At 36.5% G+C, this 19,325-nt stretch overlaps 1 protein-coding gene across 2 annotated transcripts; it reads right to left on the bottom strand.

Annotated features, from left to right (window-relative positions):
• Positions 1-493: 493 nt before the first annotated feature.
• On the bottom strand, positions 494-4,876 carry LOC121428954. Of its 2 annotated transcripts, none has more exons than XM_041625847.1 (2): positions 4,649-4,876; positions 494-1,957 (listed from the first exon to the last, which is right to left on the bottom strand). In XM_041625847.1, the coding sequence occupies exons 1-2, from the start codon at positions 4,748-4,750 to the stop codon at positions 1,133-1,135; spliced, it is 927 nt and encodes a 308-aa protein (XP_041481781.1). In that variant the 5' UTR covers positions 4,751-4,876; the 3' UTR covers positions 494-1,132. The 2 variants fall into 2 exon arrangements, with proteins under 2 accessions (XP_041481781.1, XP_041481782.1); XM_041625848.1 differs by lacking the exon at positions 4,649-4,876 and adding an exon at positions 2,069-2,103 and having other exon boundaries at positions 495-1,957.
• Positions 4,877-19,325: the final 14,449 nt, after the last annotated feature.

The raw sequence follows: 19,325 nt of genomic DNA, 5'->3' as shown, positions 1-19,325 counted from the left end.
AAATGCATTCACAAACTCAAAATCTTATCCCGATGCCGCTATTATGCGGATAATAGCAGCATCAGCGTAATGCGGATAACTCTTGTCCTCCACCAATTTTACGATCAAATTATGCTATTAGCCGCCTAATTCATAGTAATTGGGTTTATGAAAGGGGTATAAGCGATTGATAAATTTTTTGACATTATTTACAAGATAAAATTTTATCAATTAAAGAGACAATCCTTTAATCCCTTTCAATGATGAAAACAAATCAAAGATTAAAAAAAAATTACTGTTGTTTATTTCACACACCAAAATAATATAAACACTATTATTGTTGTCATTGTCATCATCATGGTTGTCACAGCACGATCCTATTCATCATCACCATCACCATCATCATAATCGTTTTCATCATTATCACCACCGTCATTATCATTGCCATCATCAATTATCATCACCATCACCATCATTATCATCACCAACATGGTCATCATCATTTTCATCATCACCACCATCACCACCATCATCGTCATCACTATCATCGTCATTATCACCATAGGTTTTGTGGACTGTATTGGTCCAGTCTGTGCTGTTCAGAACATTTAACCACTCACAATAGAGGGATTATTGATTGATACTTGATAAGTTCAATTCTCACAGAGAACAATGTATTGTCAAAATACCAAAAGGAATTCCCATTAATGAAATTCATTATAAAGTCCTACTCACAAAATTGATGTGGGAGAACACTTGTTTTAATTCAGTCTTGAAATGTTAATTCATTTTGAACATAGCAGCAGTAGCAGCACATCTTTCAGTTTATCAAACATTCTCTGTCTACAATTGCTTAAACTGTCTTAATTTCTTTCAAGATATCAGTTTGCAATGGTTATTTTGTTATGATTAATGCAGGGATCAGGATTAGGGTTAAGATTAGGTCAGATGTTATGTTTCATATTCAGCTTAATGTGAAGATTTTCCAAGAGAGCTATATTTTCCTTGGACAAAATACCATGGATACCATTTTTCAACCAAGTACAGACCAGATTTCATAAAACAAATAGTGGCTTTCAATGAATTTTGTTAAAGCTTCCATAATCCTTGCATCAGACTGGTTAAGAGCAAATTTGTCAGTGAAAATCATGAACTATTTGTTTTGTGAAACACTTCCCCAGATTGCTCTGTAGAAATAATTTTGACCTACCTTCTTGCTCTCGGGTTGTGCCTTCTTTTGGACTTTTCTCTCTCTCACCGACAACGCTCTTGATTTCCCTTGTAATTCCTCTTTGTTTCCAGCCGAAAAACGCTTGAAAAAGCTCCTCCTGAATTTTGTCCTGGTGCTCGGTGAATCTGGCGATACATTTTGGATGTCCTCGGCGTCGTCCTCCGTCTCCTCTGCGTTTGCGGAACTGGTCGGTGGGGAAGACTGTCTCCGAACGAGCTTTTTCTTCGGGTGTCGCGATAACGGTGGTTTCCCATGAGGCGAATTGGGGGCGCTGTACGTCTTAGAGTCGATTTGGATGCACTCGTGGTGGGAGAGTGTCGGTGACGAGTGGGTCGAGCTCAGCCGCTGCTCTCCATGGTCATCATTGTCCTCCCCACCAAGAAGTGCCGGTGGGGTGTTGAACTGACAGAAAAAGTCCTGCTGCGCGTGGTTCGAATTGTTCTTATGCTCGATGCTGCCTTCGAACATTGTCTCTTGAAGTCCTACGCTAACTTCATCGTAATGCTCCCCATCAACAAACCCATCCGGGAAAAGAGGCAACATCTTGAGGTTCGATGTCGCCGATGTCGGAGTCGACGTCGATGTTTCGGGTTTGCCTCCAATATCAGTGGCCACGGAAAAAGTTCTGAAATGATCCGCCTTCTCCTCGATGGAATGGTTGTTGTTGACACTCTCGACCATCCTGCATGGTGGCGAGAATTGGAGGAGACTGTCCAACTCGGAGTTTCCTGTTGCTGGGCTGTTAACCTGTCGAGAGAAGGCATACATGTGTTAAGGATATTAGTTGGGGAGTGCATGAACGGGAGAGAGGGAGAGAGTGCAAATGAGTAATGTGTAAAATGGGAGGTCCCTACTCACTCTGGCCAAACAGTTAATGGTGGTTTAATAACAACTAGCAAAGTGAGGGGTAGGAGGAGAGGGGGAAGGGGAAAAGAGAGTTATTCAATTTACAAACAAAAGTGGGCAGCAGACCGATTTCAAATCACATCCATTCACGTGCAAAAACCTCGACTTCCCAGATGAGTAATCATTTTAACAATGCTTGGTTTTACACACAAATGAAATCGGAAGCACAAGGTATCAGAATGTAATGCGTGTATAATGAAGATCTTTGTAGCAGGAACCCCCCCCTCTCTTGCCCTAGTCTGCCAGCAAAGACTCATATTCGACATTTTAAGCAATAACAGGTCTAGACAGCAGCCGTCTATTTCGAGGAATTCTTTAAACATCTAATTCTTTTTTTTATTTCTCCTCATACACAGACGGCTCGCTATCGTGCAGCCACCATTTATAGGGGGTTAACCATGCAAAATCCCTCCCAACAGGGCTCATCGATTTTTGTCTTTATTTCATAAAAATGTAAAAAAACTTTGGTCTCTGTATTTGGTGAGTGGAGCAAACAGGGTTCAGCAGAACAGCCAACATAACAGAGACCGAAGCTTTTGGTCTATAACAGGTTTAAAGTAAAGACTAGTCGTGTCGAAGGCTCTGTCTGTAGAGCCAGCCACAGTATATAGTGAATAGTCTCACTACTTCAGACTCAATTATGTACTATGCAAATTGTGAAAACCAAGGGTCTTTGCTAGTGACTACTCTTGCCCTACCCTCCTCTCTCCCTCTCTTTCTCTCTCCCCCTTTTTTTTCCTTCCTTTCTCTAATTCTCTCTATCTGTTCACTTTCTAATCTTCATCTTCATCTCTCTCTCTCTCTCTCTCTCTCTTGGGTGCTTTCGCTTTGTTTTTGTTGTATTTCGTTGCTTTTTTTTCAAAGTCAACTGCATTTGTTAAAAGACATAGAGGAAATGTAAATGTAAATTTGTTTGTTGATGATTTATGAATAAAAAAAATAGAGGAAAGGTATTTATTTGATTAAAATGATAATGTTCCTAAAGTGTAATCCTTTTCACTGTCGTACTTACTTTTATAGTTATATCAATCCAAGGTTCTATTTCTTTTCCAGGACTGTGTGCTCTTCCAATAGAACATGCCCCCCCCCCCTTTCTCTTTTCCGATAAAGTCTACTGGTATAAAAGAAGTTCATCCTGACAACAAGTAGGATTTAATAAAAGAAGAAAAATTAGAATTTTTTTCTTTGGTTTGATGAAATTCTGTCTAGGAATAACCGAGTTATGTTTTAACTGATTTTGTGATGTCAAGGACGAGCACCTCCTCCCTTATTAATGTGACATATGTTCCAAAAAATGTTCCCCCCCCCCAAAAAAAAAAAATTCTTATGAAAAAGGAAAGCAATTTTATATATGTGGGGGTAGATACATTTCATATCATTCACATCAATTCATACCTCCTCGGGTATGGGTATTATTTTTTTATTTCTTATGTTCTATTTATAAAATGAAATTTATGGTATTCATATTGCATGGAACATAGGGAGCTACTCGCATATGATGTAACATATCAAAAACTTAAGAATTTCATAACTTTGTTTCTTTCTCTTATTCTTTGGAGGATTTTCAAACCTTTTCCACTATTTCTCTAAAAACTTTCTGATTTTCTTGAAACCAACTTATTGACAAAGTGCCAGTGGACTACCACTTTAATTTACTTGTCAATTACCCCCCCACTTTCCCAACATGTGTTGTTTATTAATCCAAATCTACCTTGTTTGATGAAAGAAGCAGAGATCACTAGATAAGATTACAACTTCGTCAAACTTTGGGTTTAGGTTAAAGAGATATTGTGTTAAATTAATTACATATTTGCAGATTATCATTGCATACCATGATGTGGATCAAAGATTTGAAGTTATGAATTCAAACGATGCAAGGTGCAAGATTATGATTATGCTTTGCAATTATTCATCGAGTCAGGTCTATGTTAAGAGTTATGGTTAGGACTACTACCTGGTTAAAAGGAAATAATTATAAATCAAGTTATAATACTGTTAACAAATATTTGAAGAAGACAAAACTGTACCAGATTTCTACCAGATGCACATCTTTGTTTCTTCAATATTGGGAAATTCCATAAAAGGATCAACCTTTTTGTATGTCCGACCCCTACTTTTTACAAGTTTTACTTCACTTCATAAACTGACCAAGTCATGGTCATTTGAGAGCATTACAGGCTGTCAAAAAAACGCAACCGGGGTTTGAACTCCCGAATTCCAGGATGTAAGACAGACGCTCTACCAACTGAGCCAACACACAGGTTATATTGTACACAGTACAAAATTTGAAATGAAAAAAAAAGAAGAAGAATCAAGGCTCCACACTAACATTTTTTCTTGGTGGCCCGATGGGCCTGAACAAAAGAACACATTACAATTTATTAAAACTTTAGGAGCCCAACCGGGCCACCAATTGTCTTTTAAAGAATTTTGGTGGCCCAATTCTCATTTTTGGTTGCCCCGGGCCATTGCTAGTGTCGAGCCTTGGAAGATTAATTATGCAAAAATCATATTGGTACAAAGACAACATACCTCTTCGATCCAATCATTATTTGAGATACAAGATCCCACAGAATTATTCTCCTCAAAGTCAATCAAATCTCCAAAAATAAGACCGTTTCTTTTGGAATTCATCTTGTCAAAAGAAACTTGTTATAAATACTTCAAAGTGAGCAAATAAAAGCATTACACGCTCAGAGAATCCACAATATCTACAAAGTCTACAAAATCAACCACCAAGTTCCTTTAGAAGTCATCCTCGGGAGAAATTCTTGAAAGCCAGCAAACATCTATCTTATGGCTGCACTCAATGCATACTAATTGTCATAACATATTCCATGACCACATTCCACAAAGTTCAAAAGAATCATTAAAAACATTTTGCAATTGCTTTTGAAATTAATCTTGGAAAGAAACCAATGAAAAATCCTTCAGAGCAAGAGATATGAAGGACATACACCACACAAAAGATTGGTGGAATGTAATGTCATAATTACTTATCACAAGCATGAAGGGTGCTTTAATGAATAAGATGTAAGTGTGTTAAATATCAATATAAAAATAAGTAACTTCAGACAAGAGTATTCAAGTGTGAAAGAAAACAATGTTGGGATGTTTTTAGAACTGTGGGCTATTCGTTATAAGAGTCATTGATATCCATTACGATGGGTATTTCCGACATATTGTATGATAAATTATGTTAAGCACTGCTGTACCTCTTGGGTTTCAGTCAAGGGGGCGGAATGCCCCCCCACACCCCTGCAAAGAATCCAATACTTATAAATTAATAACAGTTTTTTTTTTAGAGGAAGGGGGGGGGGGCTTGTTTGCACCCTGCAACCTGGTATCAATCCTGGACATCATGTTAGAAGTTCGAGGGTAGACCCCCCCCCCCCCGTCATGGACTTGTTGGAAACAAAACACTTTTCCCTCTTTCTTGTTTGCACAAATTACATCATTCCTCTTCAACAACTTTCCAAGTTCTATTTTTCCAAAATCTGATGGTCTTTATTATCCTATTTCTCTTAACATCTTAAATGACTTTCAAAGTTCGCACTCATCCTTTCATTTCATTTTGAATACCTTTTAATGAATTATGTTTTGTTTCATGCTGCATGATCCAATTTCATTTAATTTTTATCATGCTTCTTAATATCAAGTGTTTTTTCTCTCAGGAGGCAATCTAGAAACAAAAATTTCTCTATTTTAACTTTTCCATTTCTAATTCATATGATCTCCAACTGTGAATACTTGAAGAGGAAAAGAGGGGGCTGCAAGAACGTAAGAAAATTATCTCTCAATCACCCACCCACCCACACAAATTTAAAATCCTGACAGAATGTTCAGAAAAAAGAGAATAACAAGATCATGTGAAGATCGCATGAAGAATCATCAGCTCCATTCACAATGAAAAAAAAAGTCCTTGCTTCGTTTGAAGATAAAATTCATTGCAGCGATGAATTTTGATGGGTGATGCAATACTGTGTGTCAACGAATATTTGCGGCCTGGAGTCCTTTGGCAAGGCACTAATCCTTTGCCACTCTCCACCCAGGTGTTAAATGGGTACCCAGTAGAAAGCAAAAGCCTACAAAGTATGCTGAGCAATTCAGTCTTGGATCTCTTGTTGGAATACTCCCCAGGGAGTAGAGAAAGGACAGGCCTGCCATGGTCCAGTAACATACAATGGTAAAGTGCTTGGAGACATTGTTCCGATGTATATTAAGCATCTTATAAAAGCGGAGTTCAAAGGTCAAGTTCACCCCAGAAAAATGTTGATTTGAATAAATAGAGAAAAATCAAACAAGCATTATGCTGAAAATTTCATCAAAATCGGATGTAGAATAAAAAAGTTATGACATTTTGATGAAATTTTCAGTGTTTTGCGTATTGGATATTTTCTCTTTTTATTCAAATGAACTTTTTGTTGGGGTGGACTTGTCCTTTAATATTATTAATATTTATCAATATTATTATGTATTATTGTATAGTGTAATTTTATTTTTGTTTAGTTTAATTTATAGATTTTTTCATCGCTTTAGCTTGTTTAGATATTCAAGAACAGTTGCTGGGCAAGAAATCATGAGTGTCTTTGGATGGTATGCAACGTAACATTAAAAAAAATATTATCGTGTGAATGGGGCCGAGTCACAAGGAGAAACAGATACCAAGTCTCAGAATACCCTTAGACTGGATGAAAATCTATATGTCTAACTTTTGAATGATCCTGAGTCACCCAAGCGCCCTCCCCCCACCACCAGCCGCAGGATGTCTTTCCGCTCTGTTCAACCAACACATGTATGTCAATCCTTGAATGAAATGATAATGTGAGGTTGCATTCAAGTAATTTTAGCGATTTTTAATCAGTTGTAAAAAAAATAACATTTATTTTAACATTTTAAACCATACATACTCAATAAGATGTGCTCTTGAAAGACATATATCTGAATATCCATAGACAGACGTTTGAATTTTTGCCATTACATCAGGTTCTTGCGTCTGGTCGGGTCCAGTTTACCTGACCATTTGAGCAAAGAGTTAGCCCCCTAAATTCTCGAAAGGTCTCAAAATGTGCAAAGATCGCTTCTAGAAGAACGGTTGTGTCCTTACGCTTAAACCAGTCTTACGAGGCAAAGCGATCTTGAAAACTACATTGCGAGGTGGTTTTATGAACTGGTTTGGAAGATCGCTTCCACCGTTCTCACTACATGTCACTAAACAAGTTTACAGTAAACTAGTTTTAGGAAGGTAGTGAGAACGGTGTCAGAGACCTAAATCATCATTCTGTGAGATGTTTGGTTCATATATGCATCCTGTGCACTTGATGTTGACCTTCACTTCCGGGGTTAAACTACGTAGTGGGTGGACTTGGAATATGGAAGAATAAGCTTTGATGAAAGTAAAATTGAAGAGCATTTTTGCATTTGTATTTTGATTTAATACTCATGTTCAGGATTCTGGCCTTAAACTGTCAATTGACCACACCCTACATAAAAAAATTGTATTTTTAAGCTCGTAGTTTAAGCCTGTCACCATTGAAAACTTTACACAACATTTGTTTAACAATTTAAACAAGTTGGTTAAAGTTTTTAAAAAGTTAGTAAAAAATTTATACAAGCTGTTTAAGAAAAAGTAAAGAAAAAGTTTAATCAAATGTTTGACAGTTTAAACAAATTTTTGTGAGAGTTAAAATATTCAACAACATACTTTATTTGAACAGCATTTCTATAGTGTTTGTATGCCCCTGTCACAACAATGACAATGAGTCCAGACCGATCAAAGATAATATTGAATGGCATATCATGGGTTGGCTCCCACTGTTTCATTAAAGGAGAATGAAACCTTTGGAATAAGTAGGCTTGTGTTGAAACAGAAAAATCAAAGAATAAGAACAAAGAAAGTTTGAGAAAAATCGGACAAATGATGAGAAAGTTATGAGCATTTGAATATTGCAATCACTAATGCTATGGAGATCCTCCTATTGGCAATGCGACAAGGATGTGTGATGTCACATGTGAACAACTTTCCCTTTGATGGACTATAAAATACCCTCAATGTGTCTCTTTTTTTTGCTTTTTCTTTATATGGTGATACAATCTCTTTATCCATGATGTATTTTTTTTAATCTGTATTACATGCCCTACTATAGAAAGAACACATGATCTACTGATAGATGTGATAAAAGAGGCAATTTAAGTGAAATATGTACTAAAGTAACAGGGAGAGTTGTTCACAAGTGACATCACACATCTTTGTCGCATTGCCAATTTGAGGATCTCCATAGCATTAGTGATCGCAATATTCAAATGCTCATAACTTTCTCATTATTTGTCCGATTTTTCTCAAACTTTCGTTGATCTGTTTCTTTGATTTTTCTGTTTTCACACAAGCTATCTTGTTTCAGTGGTTTCATTCTCTTTTAACCATTTTGAATAGCATTTCTACAGTGTTTGTATGCCTTAGTCACACCAATGACAATGAGTCCAGACCGATCAAAGCTATTACATTATATTGAATGGCATATCATGAGTTGGCTTGGACTCTGTTACATTAATGTGACTGAAGCTTTTGATTGAAGCATAAGATGAATCTCCCCATGGAAGCATTCACATCATTTCCTTCCTATGAGATAATGAGATCCGCTTCACAATCTATGATGAAGAATATCCTGTCTCCCTCGCTTGACGGAGACGAGAAACATTCTGTTATAAGTGTGTCCGATACTTGAAAATGTCTCGAAGATTGCGAACAGTCAGGCCTTGTTTGATTGTCAAACATAGGAAACTAGGAAATGTAATCCATGGAGGTTCCCCCCCCCTTCCCCCCCATGACAACCAACATTCACTTGAAGCCCATGTCTAGTTTTGGTGAGATATCAAATGAAATTTGTTACAAATTCTCATTTACAGATAGTCAGTTACAAGATCAATGCAATAGTAAGATGCAGAATGTTTTTGATCATCTAGAAGACAAACATGGGATGCCCCCCCAAAAAAAAAAAAAAATTGATGGTTCATGATGACTTATTTTTATTTTCTTGTGAAGGACAAGTGTGAAATAATTTGTGTATTGATATAGTATCATATACTGAAAGTACAACAAACCATTTTCAACTTTCTGAAAAAACTACATTTCATTGATTTTTTACCCCATACAATATGTAGCAGAGTTGTTCACATATGGCATCAAAAATCAAATAATTATACTTTGAATAATTTTTCATTCTTTGATGGATTTTCCTCAAACCTTCTCCAATATTTTTATCTGCTATTTTTGTAATAAACTTTCTGTCAGGGTGAACTTTCCCTATAAATTGCCAATAAAAAAAGAAAATCAGTTTGAAAACCAGAAGAGCCAATCAAAAAGTAGAATATTTATCTGTTGCCATGGCAGTTGATAAACCAGCATGACATGTTATTATAGCATATTTTTATGAAATTGGATCCAGATGCATTTTCTTGTTGTTAATCTTTAGTACTAAACCAATTAGCTAAGTTGATCACATACTTGAGACACTTGTTTAAATGCCAATTAAATTCAATCTAAATTCGATCCAGCCTCTCAAAAAGTGGGATATCTAAAATCCTTTGTACTCCTTTGTCATTCCCCCTCCAGCCTGGCAGATAAACATCCGTTGAAAATGCAAAGATGAAACATATGTGGGATTGTTTTCGTCAGGAAAGGGCCTCTTGAACAAATTGACTGGGTGGAGATACTTAGAAATTGTGTCTTGTACGAGAAAGTCAGGAGATACCAAATTGGCAACATTTACAATGATCATCAGACTGCCTTAAAGGGGACATTCACCTTCACATTAAGTTTGTTAAAAAAAAACAACCAAAAAATAGAAAGGCAATTTTATTTGGTGAAGGTTTGATGAAAATCCATCAAAGAATATGAGAATTATGACTTAAAAAAAAACATTTTGTGACATAATAGACAAATGCCATAAAATATTTTCTCAAAAATTTGAAAGTGATTTTATTTGTAGTAGATATGTCATCAAATACATTATTTCATCTAATTTAAACCACGGCCATCGCACAAAGACCAGATACTGTGACCATGTGTTAACTGTTATTGCCCCTGCCCTGTTGAACAAGCTCCCACCCATATTCAAAATGCTCCATCTGTTGAAATTTTCAAATCCTCACTTAAAACTCGTCCTTTTAACACTAACATATATTTTTTTTTAATGAATTCATTCATTCATTAGTCAGACCACCTGTGTTCTTTCAAACATCCATATAAAGTGCCTTATAAATATTATCATTCTTATCAAATCTCCCTCTATGTTGAAAAAAAATTATTCATCCCGTTAAATTCAATTATATTACATTACATATGGGGGAGCTACTGGCATACAACGTCACAAAATAAACACTTTGAATATCATAACTCTGTTATTTCTTTTTAAACGATGGTCTTTAATCATATATTCACCAATGTTTTTTGTATTATTTTGCTTTTATCAGAACCAACTATTCATCAGGGTGGGAGTCTGGTTCATGACCGAAATTGATCAAATTAAGATTTGGAGATAATCATATTAAGAATTGGAGATAATCCAAGTCCCCTCCAGATTCCAATCACTCTACATAGGTTGGGAGATTTTATTTCAAATCATAATAATAATCTAGAGGTTTTGAAACTTCAACTGATTTGAATGACTGACGCGGGTAACCTGGCCTAAGTATGCCACATAAAAATATGAGAAATTATCAATTACTAAATCTGAAACATCACTATAACTGATTTTCCAAAGTGTCAACTTTCTGATGTGATCAATCACTTTTCATTGGAACCGTAACTAATTGTTTAAAAAGTTATTAGAAAAATGTAACGACCTAATTTACTGTGACCTGCATGTAACAATCATTTGCTAGATACAGAGTTCAAAGATTTTCATTTCTCCATTTTATAATCGCTACCACCCAAGACGATGGTCAAAATATAATGAAATATGGCTGAAACAAACAGAATATAATATCACTTCCTCTTCCCATTCCTCCCTAATTCTCACGCTATCTCTGACTCCTCCCCCTTCCTCTGTCTCTATCTCTTGCCCCAAACCCCTCCCCCATCTCTCTCTCTCTCTCTCTCCCTTCAACATTCTGTTATTCCTTCTCTCTCTTGGTCTCTTCCTCCACCTCCACACTTTTAATCACTACTTCCATATCCTCCTCCCACCCTCTCCCCCTCCCTCTCTCCCTCACAAACACCCACCCACACCCCTTCCACCTCTTCCGCCTCTCCCCCATCACTCTCCCCTCAAGGGGGCAACAAAAATATTGATTCTAATTTCCAAATCCCGAAGTTCCGGCTGGATAGAAACTCTATTAATTGACTCCCTCCTGGCTACAAAATATATAACTCCATTTCATGGTAAAAACATTGAGTGTGCAGCAGGTACATTTGATTCCACTATTATTCACTCAATAATTGAAAGGGTTTCGATCTTAAGATTAAAAAAAAATCTGAAAAGAACACAAACATACTGCAAGGGAGAGAGTGTCTGTATACAGATTTCCTTTCATTTTGGCTGTTCAATGTATTCCACTTAACCAATAACAACTTTCTAAAACTTGTATTGACGGTAACATAAACTTGGTGAATGGCTATGCAGCTCTTTTCATAATTGATTACACACAATAGTCAATGCAATCAATCTTTAAAATCATCTCCCAAATCAACTGATAAGTTCTGCAATACTGAGCCCTAGTTAAAAAGCAAATATTCCTTGAGCAGTCTCTAACATTAAACAGACATCCTTAAAGATAAATTCCAGTTTTGTTAATGATCTCAAAATGACTTTTTACATATAGTGACCACCTAAGTGTCTGTTTGTATGAATGAAAAATATGTGCCAAAGGATTCTGGGAGAAATTGTCTAATTGCTGAGATATAAGCAAAATAAGCACGGATTCGGTCACTTCTGTCGTTCTTCCAGCAATAATAATACACTGTCCCACGTGTGCCTATCTGTGTTGGTGATCTTCAGTGTGAACGTTTTTACAGCGCAGATTTCAAGATTTCACAAAGTTTATGTTACTGTACCAGATCTAGATCCCCGATGATATACTGACAATTAAGCCTTGTTTTACAGACTTTCTCATGAAATCAGTGTTTACTGCAACTACTGGAATTTGTCTTTAACCCGTTGGACACTGAGAATGTGTGTATGCAGGCCGGAGTCTATGAAAAACATGTGTTATAGCAAATCATTCTCCAATGTATGAATGGTTTCCTATTTGAATCTGATGCAAAAATAGTCGGCCATATGTGAGACAATCTAGGTCAGGTGACAGCTCTTTGTATACAGCCCCCTCGTGTGACGATATGTGGAATTAAAGAAGATGAATTCTGATCATGTGATTACATCACAGTGAACTAAAGTGGGGGAAAATGGAACAGTAATATACAGAGGTATCAAGGGAATGAAATCTTTATCGATCAGCTGAGAAATAGAATTAGTTCAAAAGAGCAGATGATGAGGATGGGAAAATGCATATAAGAGATAGGAAATAAAGGAATGAAAGGCAAAAAAAGGGAGGAGGAGAAAGATGAAAAGGAAGGTGAGAAGACGAAGAAATAAAAGTAAAAAGAAGAAGAAACAGAAGAAACAAAAAATAGAGAGAACAAAAGAAAGAGAAAGAAAGAAAGAAGAAGAAGAAACAGAAGGAGAAGAAGAAACAGAAGAAGAAATAGAAGATGAAGAAACAGAAGAAGAAATAGAAAATGAAGAAACAGAATACAAAGAAGAAACAGAAGAAGAAGATGAAGAAAGAATAAGAAGAAAGAAGAAAAAAGAAAGAAATAAAGAGATAGAAGGAAAAGACGAACACTTGGTGTAAAACTACTTACATCTCACACTATCATATTTCAACCTACACTGTCCCCTAAACAAACTTAATTCATAATTAGTATGTAAGATTACTGTAATAGGGATTTTACAGAGCTTGATATTACTTCATGTAATGAATTCCATCAATTTCCCATTTTGAATGGAACATGGTGGGCTACCCGACGGTGACATTACAAAATCAAATACATGTCGTTCAATATTGACACCTCTGTTATTTAAACCTTCAGAAATATTTTCTTTAGTTTATCTGCTTTGATTAAAACCAATTTATCATCGGGATGAACTTCCCATTTAAGAAATCACTTTTAATAACCCAACATACACTGCCCTACGTTACTTTAACACCTTTAAATTTCCTTGCACTGAGCAATTTTCTGTCATTTATAAACTTGACATTTGGATATGGGGAAGTCTAACTAGGTCAAGAGGCCTGATAGTTCCAGAGTTAATATTCATGCAACATCTTTCATACAGCAATGTGGCTGAGAACAGAATGTGTCTGCTGCCACCAATGTTCAAGAGAGAGAAAGAAATGAAGAGAGTAAGTGAGAGGGGAAATAGATTTTACAGAAGAATATTGAAGTGATGAAAATTGTTAATATATTCGAAAGGAAAATGAGAGAGGGAGAGGAAAGAGAGGGAGAGGAAAGAGAGGCAGAGAGTGGGGGAGAGAAAGTGAGGAACAGGAGAGAGATTTCAAATGAATTAGAATGAGATTTATTTGCTCCTTTACGAATCTACAACCATTTAAAAGCCAATATTTCCATGAAGTATATGTATTTAAGTATCAATATTAAAGGTTTTGATTTTTAGTGTACTGTTAGTTTATATTTAATGTAGTACATTATAAAAGAATCGATCGAAATTGAGTTGAATTGAATTATAATTCTTTGTAAGTAGAATCATAGAATCCAACTCCAAGCAAAAAATACATATAAATGGGAGTCAGATAAAGAAACATTTAACATGCATATCAGAAAAAAATTAAAACTTTAATCAAATCAAAATAAAATCATATTTTATTACGTTTGAGGTCTGTATCTGGTGGTGGTGGTGGGAAGGGGGGCAAATATCACAGGGTATTCATTTTTTTTGGTGGGGGTGTAGATTAGGCTCATTACACAATTTTAAGGGCAAACTAGGGTTCTAATTTTCTTCCCTACTTCTCTTCTCTTTTTCTAGCCCTTCTTATCTTTGTATTGTATTTTGTGTATTGTATATGTCTTTAAGTCCACAGGCATATCCGCCACAAGCATGTGCTTCTAGAGACCTACGCCTTCTTCTGTACGCAAAAGCTGTATATATTCATATTCTTTATGGTAACTGATTTCATATGAAGGAATTAAAAATGACGGAGTGAATCAAACAAGATTTGTAAAAGGACATTTTTTGCAGTTTTAATAGCGGAATGCTGCACAAAAATTCAACAAATCTGAATAACTTGTAATTTCATCACAGTGATTTAAGCTTCCTTTTCTGTGGAGGGGCCATTCGACAACAAAACCTTTGTAGAGATACACATTTTTACAATATCCATCTTAGAATTGCAAAGCTGACAGTGATCGTTTCCAACTTTCCTTCAACTTTTCATTATCTTTAAACGGGGACCCTGACCATGACATATCCATCAATAATGCAAGACAGTGAGTCCAATGCATGATGCCATGTAATGGTGTTTTCGTAGGGCAGGGGTAATAGCCTAGAGACATGCATGAGGTATGCTAACATGTAAACTGTGAAATTCACAACATATCAATCAAGTTGAGGACAACGTGAGCTATGGTGGGTCCATGGAGAAAAATATGGAGTGAGTGAATTAAAGGGGAATGTTAAATGGTGGTGATTTTTTCTTTACCTGATTACAAGAAATCATGAATGCTAGTAATTAAGTAACCAGATGACTGACAGCCTAAGATCCTCTCCGAGGGACCTGGTAGTGAGGATTGATGCCTTATTAAAGGGCACAAGCGCACCTATTGGGAATCCAACACGGGTCACTGGAATACAAAACCCACGCTCTACTGACTGAGCTATCGTACCTCCACCCCTTCATGGGATAGCGATTGAAAAATTAATAAGTGTTTTTTTTTATTCCACAATTATTTTCATTTGTCCAAAGCTATGAATTTTTTTTGAACTTGACATCAACACTTGTCCTACTTTATCTATTTTTAAACAGAGGTAAAGAAAAAAAATCTAATTAAGTCTTACACTTTAAATTCCAAGGACTTAAAATAAATCCAGATCGGCTGTGACCAGCCAAATTTGGGATTTATTTTTAATCTTTAGGATTAACTTTTAAATCTCAAATGATTTAACTTCAAATCTTTTAGCTTTTTGTTTAAATCCTAATGGTTTAAATCTTGATTTTAAACTATTAATATATAATAATATGCAACATTTAAATAGTGCTTAATATCAATGTTTCTAAGCGGTGCATACTATTACTCTGGCTTTAGCAGGGCTACCCTGATCGGATGTTAGAGCATTCAAGGAATTCCTTCCTACCAGTTACCCATTTACTGCACCTGGGTGAAGAGTGGCAAATGTAGATACATGCCTTGCCAGTGCTTAATTTGAAACCCAGACCTTGTGGTTCAAAGTCCGGAGACTTATCCACTGAGCCACAACACCTCTACATGTACCATGGAAGGGGTGGGGCACAGAGTCTCCTAATCTCCCAAAACTCAGTATGCTACTTTAAATTAAATCAAAATCAATTCTAAAAACTGCTGGTATGAAGAAATATCTCGTCTCAACTTAAGACATCAATTTGTTTCACAGTATCATAATTGGCCAAGTTCTGTTATCTCAAGTAGATATCGAAATACTGACTACAGAAGATCACATATAGAGAGATTGCATGGGAAAAAGATTGACTAGTTTGACAATGGATGATGGAGATTGAATGGTTATATATGCTACATGCAAATGACTTCAGTGAATCGGTTCAGAATTTCAATTCAACAGCTTCATGACTTTGAGGAGAATGAAACCATGGGAACAAGTCAGCTTGCATCAAAACAGACAAATAAAAGAATTGGATCGATGAAAGTTTGAGAGTGGCTGCAGAAACAGAAAAAAAGATGATTCGGATGTCAGAGGTTGCTAATGGTTAGGAGATTCTTCCACTGGCAAATTTGATCAAGATTTGTGATGTCATACAGATACAACTCTCCACTTTGTACGCTGAAAATATAACCAAAAACCTCTATTTTTTGTTCGTTCTAATTATACAACAAACACTTTGTCTATAACAAATATGTTATAAAGCCACTACTACATGTCTTCCCCTGGATATGACATCTGATTTATGGAAAGACTTGAAAAAAGTGACAATTTTAATAAAATATGCAAAAGGGAATTTTACGATTGTGACATCGTACATTTGGTCGAGCTGAGAATATCTGCACATCCTGAATCTCAAATGCAACTTTGAATCAAAATCCATTACACAAACAAACTTTGCTCTTGAAAGGAATTTATTAAGCCACCCCCTTTTCCAGGTAATGCAAATTGGAATGCGAACCCGGTGTCGGCGCGCTGTCCTCACAAAACCAGGAAGGAGACGTGGCGAAATAATTAAGTTGCGACAATGGGGGCAAACAAAAAAACCTTGATCTGTCGTCTCCTCTAGCAGGAAAATTTCATGAGGGTATGTTGTATAAGAATGATCATATTCCACTTAATAGAGTTTGGACTGCGGAGGTCCATTACTTGTGTTGGCATAGCGATGGAAGGGCGGGGACGAGAAGGAAGAAGGTCGAGAGAACGTCCTAGTTTACCAGGTACCGATCGAGGGCTCTGCCACACCGTCGACACCTTTGCTAAGCCTCGTTGCGAAAGATGGACATTCGAGCATGAAATGACTGGAAAATCTAACCTTTCTCAATGCAATATTGACTGATGAAAGCAAAGGGGGCAAATCAACTGAATTGTTTGATAGAAGCCATTTAAGCTAACATAACAAAAATTATTCAATTCAAGCGCTAACATCTCCAACTGCAAAGAGTTCAGTGTTTACAAATAAAAAACTCACTCACTCCAATACAGAAAATAGCCACTGTTTATGATGAATTTAAATTAAAATTGCAAACATACTTTCATCTTCTAAATAAAAAAAATTAGGATAATCTGAATTTACAAATGTATTTCAAGTTATCAGGAGTGACTGAAGCTTTTCATACGACAATGTAATAGAAATAATTGCAATGTGACTAAAAATGCTGCATTAAGTAACGAAGAGATAAAAAGAAGACTAAAATCTCAAGTGATTCATCTAAGTCCACTTCCCATTTAAAAGAAAGAAAATATACATTAAGAAACCGTTTGTTGATGAAGGGTCGTCCTAATTTTTCTTCTCATTTTCGATGGATATTTCTTTCATAGGTTCTGGGATTTATACAAAGGACTGATTATAGCTTTACCTGTTTACTACTGAACCGAGTGGTCCCTGTTCAAAGTCGATGTGAATTACAGAATTCAGTAATGAAAATCAATATTTCATGGTTCGAAAAAGACATAAGAAACGGAATATGCCGGAAATTTACTTCGCCCAATTGATCGTGGGCCCGGCAGCCACTGTGCCGCGCCAGATCCATGAGGCTCTACCCCTTTATGTTGAATGCCAAACTGGGTAGCAGCAACTCCCATATCTTTTGACGATTTTTGGTCTGGCACGGCCGGGGTTTGAACTCCCGACCTCCCGGTTGTGAGACTGACGCTCTACCAACTGAGCCAATACACCGGTGTTGGCTCAACGGGTGAATGCCTTTCGGATTCGCTTGAAAGCTATCCAACACAACCTTGGAAGCTGTAAAAAGAATTCAGTACTTTCCGATCCTACATGCCGCTAATATGCATTTACACAGTACATCCATACCTGACATTGCAATGGACTTCGACAAAAGGGCTTAAGACAAGCAGCCGTCCCCATTTTCTGGGATATACTTATTTTCTTACGGACAAATGCAGAGTTGTTTGCCAGCTGAGTACACAGAAATGAAATCCACTTTCACTTTAGTTATTTCCTTTTCTTCCCTTGTTCTGCTTCACTCTATCTTCTTTTTTTATATCTCTGTCTTACCCTCTCTCTCTTTTCTCACATCCCCCCCCTCTCTCTCTCTCTAAACTTCTTACCACATCTGTTTGTATATTTGTGTGTCTCTCTCCTAAATCTCCATCTTCCATGCTTTCTCACTATTACAGGGTGAATTATCGAACACAATTATTATTTCTTTCTTCTCTTCTCTCTCACTGGACCCCTTAAACTTTACCTCGGTTATTTTTACAATTTTTCTTATCCCCTTTCTAACAAAAAAATATATAGATCTATAACAACGCAAAAATGCCTGGGTTAGAGTTGGGAAAACATCCATTTCAATCTCAAAACCCATTCCCGTTCAACCCTATCACCCCCCTCAGTCCCATATGTTCACGTGGTTGTTATTGAGCGGCGACAGTATCAAGCGGAGGCATTAGTGCTCCAATGTTAACGACTCCCCAGCGGGTGCACCACCATCAACGCTGCCAGAAAAGGTTCTTCGTACCACACCAGGGTGAGGAGAGATCATGGAAGTTAGTCGTGCATGGTTGACTTTTGGTCTGACATCTGTAATAACGCTCACTGCTCTGTGGCCCGTAACATCACAGGAGCGTTTTGCGACAAAATCGTGTCACTCGCGAGCCATGCAAGATAATTGGCACATGAATCATAGATGGCTTTCGCTGCCATTCCTTCAAGAAAATTGTTTTTATATCATAACTAATGGGCTAAATGGTTTTGACATGGTTCATGGCTTTATGAAGAATATGATTTAAAAAATGAAGCAATACCAAATTATCATGGATCATAATACCAAAATATTACAAAATGTAAAAAGATATGTCATGATATTACATAACATCAACATGTGACATACTACTACTACTACTATTACTGCTGCTTCTGCTACTACTACTACTACTACTACTACTATTACTACTACTACTACTACTATTACTACTACTACTACTACTACTACTACTACTACTACTACTACTACTACTACTACTACTGCTGCTGCTGCTGCTGCTGCTTCTACTACTACTACAACAACAACTGATACTACTGCTACTGCTACTACTACTACTACTACTACTACTACTACTACTACTACTGCTGCTGCTGCTGCTGCTGCTGCTAATAATTATAATAATAATAACAATAATAATTTAATAACAATCTGCTTTTATTTAGCACTCTATATTTGCTCTACAAATATATCTTTACCCTGATATTTAGCTAATTAATTAATACATCACACAATCTATCATTCTATAGATATGATACTATAATTATTCCCTGA

This window comes from Lytechinus variegatus, chromosome 15 (genome assembly GCF_018143015.1).
Source record: "Lytechinus variegatus isolate NC3 chromosome 15, Lvar_3.0, whole genome shotgun sequence".
Lineage (NCBI taxonomy): Eukaryota > Metazoa > Echinodermata > Echinoidea > Temnopleuroida > Toxopneustidae > Lytechinus > Lytechinus variegatus.
The sequence above is the reverse complement of the archived record's forward strand: the minus strand, read 5'-3'. Positions and strand labels throughout refer to the sequence as shown.